The following is a 6,903-nucleotide window of genomic DNA, read 5'->3' as shown; positions in this document are numbered from 1 at the left end:
TTATTTGTTTATTCTTAAAAAATACTTTTTGCGTTCCATAACAAGTGAATTACCTACTATTTTAGAACGTTTCAAATAAGTGAAACATACCTTAGATGGAAAAAAATAGTGACAAATGACAAGAGTAACCATCACAAACTTGTGTGGTTTGCTTTTCTCTCTTCTTCTCTTGATAATAAAAAGAGTATTTTATAACTTTTTGGCTTTTAAAAATGCGTTTAAAAAATACTTTTTGTGTTCCATTATTATATTTCACTGATTATGAAACAGAAGAAGTATATAAATATTATTTAATCATATGAGTTCATGACAAAGATTTCGTCTTGTTGCAAAGTTGCATGAACAAGCAAAAGTTAAAGGTCCCACCTCCTCAAATTCCCAAAGGATCATATCATAAGGAAATCACAAAAAAGGCCCCATTTTCCCTATAAAAATAAAATAATAAACAAAAAAAAATCTATGTGTATATATTATCCTACTTTTACCATATCTATTTACCAAGTATAAATTCCTCTTTTTCGTTATCTCCTATAAATTCAATCACACACAAAAAAAAAAAAACACCCAATGAAATCCCCAAATCTCCAACTTCACCCATAATCAGTTAATCACTCTTAGACTTCTTCCCTCTTTTTTATTCCCTTTTATCGATTATCAATCAAACCCTAATTTCAATATTCAATCTCCCCAATTTATCGAAAATTAACATCATCTTCTACAAATTAGGGTTTCCAATTTCCTCCAAATGAAGGTCCACCCAATTCCAAAGAAGCGCAACATAACCCTACGATACGACATCGCATCATCATCACCAAATTCATTAACAACACCTTGTAGAGGTCAAAAGAAGCTTCGAAGACTCCCACACATCTTCGCGAAGGTTCTAGAACTTCCCTTCTGTTCCGACGCTGACGTGGCAATCGAAGAATCCGTCGACTCGTTCAAATTCACGGTGTTTGACACGGATGTGGGGTCCGATGTGGTGGCTGACACGGTGGAGATTTATCCAGGTGTCACCAAGATAGTGGTCAGGAGTCATTCCATTGCTGACGTGTCGATGACGGAGCTTGAACTTGATTTATGGCGGTTTCGTCTGCCAGCGTGTACTAAGCCCGAATTAGCGACTGCCACGTATGATGGTGGTGATTTGGTGGTGGTCGTTCCTAAAGAAGAGGAGGAGAGAGAAAATGGGAGGGAAGTTGTTTGGGGTGAGGGCAATCTTGTCATTGTACAGTAATAATGGTGAGAGAGCTTTAATTCTCAAGCTTGGTTTTTTTTTTTCTTGTTTTGATTTATCTCTTGTTTGAATCATATGTAATGTGGGAAAATTGAAGTTTGAAATTCCAATTATGTCCTCAGTTTATTATTGTTTGTGGAAATTGGTGCCGGATTCTGACGTGGGTAGATTACTCGCTCCTAATAGACTACTAAAATAATAATAATTGTTGTCGATAAGTTGGATTCCACCCTACATTACGATTTAAGACCCATTAGGTAAACTAAGTTTTATTCTTAATTTTCTTTGTATGTGATTATGATTGATTAAAGAGCAAAAAGTAGAGTATACCCTTTTTTTTATGATGGATTGTAAAGTTCATAGGCTTTTTAGTGGAATAATGTTTTTATTCTCATAGATTGTAGTAGTAGGCATATTATGGTCTAGGCTTTTTAGTTGAATAATGTTTTTATTCTCATAGATTGTAGTAGACTAGTAGTAGTAGGTTTAGGCCTTCTTCTTTCGCACTTATTTTCAGTTCAGTTTCGTTGAGTTGAGTTCAGTTACTCTCTGCATTTCAGTTCTCCCAGTCCAAAAGAATAGGGCCCTATTATGGTGGTTAACTGGTTGTACAGTAAATTGGTTGATTGTTTTGAGGAAGCTTAAGGTTGTTATAGTAGAATGCCCACTGACAGCGGTATCCATACTAGGTTGTTATAGCTGTTATAGTTTCATGTTACAAGGGGGAGATTAAATATGGGGCATTGGTGTTGTTATACCTCATGCCCTCGCTTACAGGGTAAGTGTTGAAAACTGTCAAACATAGTTAGCCCACTCGTTTCACTTGGCCATGGGCTACAAATTTGATCAGGGTGGCATGTTTTTTCCCTGCTGCTAGACATTGGTACGGATGTCCTGTAATCACGGTGGCATGGGCCATCGCGGTGAAATGGTTCGCCATTTATTGAGCAGTAACATGTTGATTTGAATTTGAAGCCGTTGGTTTTTGCATGTGAGTGGAGCCTTAAAGGTGTGAGGTCACATATGGGGTATCTATCTTTGATAGAAAGAGATTTATGGTTAGATGCCATTCATCTATAGAAGTATTAGATAGGAATAGGTTTTTGGCTAGATGCTATTCCCTGTCGGAATTCCAACTTTGTTTCAATGTCCATGTTTGTGATCCTCTGTATTCAAGTGTTGCATTATTGTGCATGATGTTGGTAAAATCTTATCAGTATTATTGTATGCATTTGTTATGATATGTGTTTATGGTAAGATTCGAAGATTCTGCTTCACAGAACCTGATTTCATTTGTTGCTTGTAGTATAGATATGTCACTCATGTTTGGTCAGGGAATTTGTTGTCTTGCTCTGTTCCCCTGTTCATGGTGGCTGATTAGTGATTATCAAGCCTTTTGTAGTGTTTGGAGATGCTAAAGGAGAAAAGTGCCGAATGCTTGAAAGTTGAAGTACGTATGGAAGATTCTCTCTCTTTTTTTGGTTGCTTGTGTTATGATTTTCCTTTAAGAGTTTCATCTTTGTCTTAAAGGTACTAATCACATTTCTTAATCTTAGTGCCATTAAGAGTATCTATCATGTGATGCTTTATGTTTTCTATGGAAAGATTGCCTTTTCTGAAACTCTCAATCCCAAACGTTATGACTTATGACCATTTTGTATCAATTGTGGGGGAGTTCTTGTTATGTTGCCATTACTTTATGCTCTGAAATAGTGAAATTCCATGATGCTTTACTTTTCTGAATGACTTGAGGCTCTCCCTCTCTCGTTGGTTTTCCGGGTTTCGTCATGTTTGTTACAAGTTTCTAGTATTCGAAGAACTGCAACGGTCCCGTAACATGTACCGCAACGGACATCGCCTTTTTCACTACGTAACTTGGTGACAATGAAACAAAAGTAGAGGTGGTCCTTGGTTGCCAAACGCTCTATTCAGTATTCATTGTTACAGGAAAGCTAGAATCCCTGACCCACCATTTCTCAATCTATCACAAATCACCATCACATTTATCTTCCATTACATGATCTTCTGGTGAAATGACACCATATGTTAAATAAAATCTTCATTTCTTATCTCTCTTTTTTATAGTATTTTGGCGTTTCATTGTTTGAGTTCATATGCTGTGGAGAATTCCTTGGTAAAGTTTCTCAGAAGCTGCATTCTTTGGCTGCATCCTACTGTGTGTGACATTCATGCTTCTTTTCTGGGTCCCTCATTTAATCATCGTTGCGATTGTTTAATCTTTTACTTAATACTTTAATGATATCTAATTATGAGGATGATCTTTTTTTTTTTTGCTTGTTGATTATATATGTGTCGTTTTTGATGGACGGTTATAGGTCAGAATATATTAGCTATATCTTGTACTTCATGCTTATTTTAATTTTAGTCAAGAGTTGTTTAGTATGTCTTACGTTTTTCCTCTTTTAGTTCGTATATGTGTTCCACGCCATTTCTTTCATTTGATAGTAGGCAAAAGATGAGAAAGTCACTATCTAGTGGACTAGTGGTAGTCAAGACTCAAGAGCAATTTACTAGTACGACATTGGAATAATAATTTGCAACCTCATTCCAATGTGGGGTCGGTTGCATGAATTAAGATTTTGTTTTTGGTGATCGTCCACAAAGATTGCGTGCCTTAATTTCATTTTCTTGTCAACTAATCTATGTCCTGATTCTTGATAGATTTAATTACTATCAATTTCAATGCTATAATGACAATTTTATGTTATTCTTGCTTTTTTAAGGTAAGATGAATATCCCTTGCATAAGTGGGGGGAAGTGAGGATCTCACTTTTAAAGGGGAAAGAATCAAATTCTTGTTACAAGGGTGGAATGAGGGTTTTTAACTAATTGGGCCAACCTTGATTGTTTTTATACTATCCTTACGGACTTAGTTGTGTTTGTATTTTCTGGTTGGAAATGCAATCAATTCTCTCTTATCTTATTTTCAGTATTCACCACTCGAACTCCAACCTTGTTCTAGATATATCATTCTAATTTATATATATTTGGCTTCACTCTTTTCATTTGAAAAACCTTTACTTGACTACTTGAGTTTGTTAGCTACTTCTATTAGATTTATTTTCCCTGATAGAAACTTACTTTATCAAATCGTTCTTTTACGAGTTGAACCTGGTGTACAACTTATATGAAATTATTGGCATACGAGTTTCTCCAAAGATCTAGACTCGTTGCCTCGTCGGCCCTTAGTTTTCTTTTTCCCAAAACTTGAAAGTAACGGAAGCTGAAAAGAACAAAGCCTTCCACATCAATGTGGCTTCCTAGTAAATCTTGCTCTTCAATCCTCACCTTTGTAGTATACAACAGGACTGTGTCAGTATATGTGTGTGGTCTTCCTTTTAATGTTTTCACTTGGCTGGGTTGATAAAACAACACTCTTTTAAACGTTTCTTAAGAAAAAGCTCTTTGAGATATGGACATAATAACCAATGCGTGGGGGGAATCAGGTTCTGTCTATTATGGATTTATGGGTCCGTAGAAATTTTGGAAGAGAACCTTTATTCTGTGGATGCATTGTATCATGACAATCATCATATCTTCTAATTTATGCCTATCTGACATTGTATCTGCCCCTTCTCTGTTCTGGTTTCTCCTGCTGGCTTGCTGGTTGTGCAGTTGTGGCTTACCTTGAAGGTTAACATATGTGCTGTGTAGAGGTGCAGCACTGCGAGGTTATGTGGGTTGATTTTAGCCAGCTATTTTCTTGTCACATGAATCCGTGGGAGGTGCTTTTGTAACTATAGTACTTACCTAACTAAAATCTAGCCAACTAGAATCCGACAAACTCCCACATGACACGACAAATATTACATATTGATTTATTTGCCAGCTTGCTCGCTGTACTTCGATCGAATGGGCTCGAATTTGCAATGCTAACTCATGGTAGAGAGTAATATAAGATCATGGAGAGCCGTTTAGCAATGTTCATTGGCATGAGTCAGATGATTTGAGATGTCCTTTGGGTGAAATCAGTAGGTCAAGTCATTTTATCTTGATGATTCCTGGGATGGGTCAGTGCGTGTGACATAACACATAAGAGAATAAGCCAAAGGATGTAAGACAATGGTTGGACTATCATGGCTACCGGTTATCTACTAAATGCATTTCTACCCGTTTCTTTAATTCTTGTTGTGATTTTTCCATTTCTCTGCCTTTTATTGTATCATATGTACACAGTGCAAGACATTAATAAACAATTAAAAAGCTGAAAAGCCAATAAAAAAAAAAAAAAGTTTAAACAAGTTTTGGTACGGTTTAGTTAAATAAGAAAATACATATTAGGTGTGTCCTTCCTGTTAATATGTTATCTAGCTTGTCCTCTTATTTGATCGTAAATAAGTATGAGGAAATACATGATTGAATGTTCATGTGAAGGTCCAGTTTTGGTCTTTTTATTTCATTCTGAAAACTTTTTATTTATTTTTGTAAGAACTATGACTGGAATGGATATTGAACAACTTATATTAGAGAAATCGTGGCGTGAAGACACCCTTAGTTGAATTTGTCTGGTTACGAGCACACAAACTCTTAACAAACAATTTTCAAGCATACACGACTATTATTTTTCCGGTGTAGTAAAGAGAAGCAATTTAAGATTACTTTTGTTTAAGCTTGGATATGGAATCAAGATATCAAATAGCAACTCAAGATGTGTATTTGGGAACTTAGTAATGACCTCCCAAAAGAATATAATGACATCTAAAACCATTTGTTTCTGTTATGTTCTATGAGCTATGACTAAACAATCATGAAATAATCATAAGCATTTTTATTAGTTGATCAGTAATTTAGTATGTAGGACACTAAAACGATTCCTCAACCCACATACTCTTTTGGAGTGTATAACTCCTTGTTGACCACCTACTACAATCTTCACCTCCATTGATTCCATCAACACAAATATATACCCTCATTTTCGAATTCGATGGCAGTCTCCAGCTCTAGTCTCCAGAATTAAACTTTGCTAGATCCATAATATAGTCACATTATAATTATTTGGGATTTCAAGGAGGATATATCATCAACTACAGTTTTTTCCATGTTGTTTGGTTGACAATTTAATTCATGGTAAGTCTAATTTTCAAGTATTACGTAATATCTTTTCTAGAACGCCTAATCGCTATATGACATTCTATTGATGTCAACATCTAGGGGAGATTCCAAGCACCTTGGAAGATTATACTGCTTACAAAAGATACAAATCTAGACGTCTAATGCCTGTGTGATATTAACATTTCAGTATATAAATCAGGATGCAAATCAAATTGTCGATTTTGTTGCAAACTAGGCCACTTTCATAATTGAAAAACACACAAAAGTTTAACTAGGCGAGTCTCATATGTTTGACAAACCTTGTAACTTGCAAGTTCAGTCAAACTAGATGACTTCAAAAGAAGCGGTTCTTAAAGAATCTGAATATAACTTGATCTGAATAAACCTGAATCTGCTTAAGGAACTTATCGCAGAAAAGAGACTAAATATATATGGACTAAATTAAATTGACTACTTTGGATGTGATAAGGATGACACAATTGCTAGATGCACACGATACATAAAGCATATACAACAAACTTACCCATATATTATACACAAGGTAAAAATCAAAGTACAAAAATTAAGAGCCATGCACATTTTGACATACACCC

At 35.5% G+C, this 6,903-nt stretch overlaps 1 protein-coding gene across 5 annotated transcripts; it reads left to right on the top strand.

Annotated features, from left to right (window-relative positions):
* The first annotated feature begins 512 nt into the window (after positions 1–512).
* Positions 513–5,380, top strand: LOC104894510 (hypothetical protein). Of its 5 annotated transcripts, none has more exons than XR_007274040.2 (3): positions 513–1,242; positions 2,640–2,687; positions 4,874–5,380. XR_007274040.2 is itself a non-coding variant. In XM_010680761.4 (2 exons), exon 1 carries the CDS (start codon positions 746–748, stop codon positions 1,235–1,237), a length of 492 nt encoding a protein of 163 aa, XP_010679063.2. In that variant the 5' UTR covers positions 513–745; the 3' UTR covers positions 1,238–1,242; positions 2,640–2,980. The 5 variants fall into 5 exon arrangements, 3 of the variants coding, with proteins under 3 accessions (XP_010679063.2, XP_010679064.2, XP_057251269.1); XR_007274041.2 differs by having other exon boundaries at positions 2,630–2,687; XM_010680761.4 differs by lacking the exon at positions 4,874–5,380 and having other exon boundaries at positions 2,640–2,980.
* The last annotated feature ends 1,523 nt before the right edge of the window (positions 5,381–6,903 follow it).

This window comes from Beta vulgaris, chromosome 5 (assembly GCF_026745355.1).
Source record: "Beta vulgaris subsp. vulgaris cultivar EL10 chromosome 5, EL10.2, whole genome shotgun sequence".
Classification (NCBI taxonomy): domain Eukaryota; kingdom Viridiplantae; phylum Streptophyta; class Magnoliopsida; order Caryophyllales; family Amaranthaceae; genus Beta; species Beta vulgaris.
The sequence above is the reverse complement of the archived record's forward strand: the minus strand, read 5'-3'. Positions and strand labels throughout refer to the sequence as shown.

Coding starts and splice junctions, on each gene's coding strand:
- LOC104894510 (XM_010680761.4), top strand. CDS start 746: ATGAAGGTCCACCCAATTCCAAAGAAGCGCAACATAACCCTACGATAC.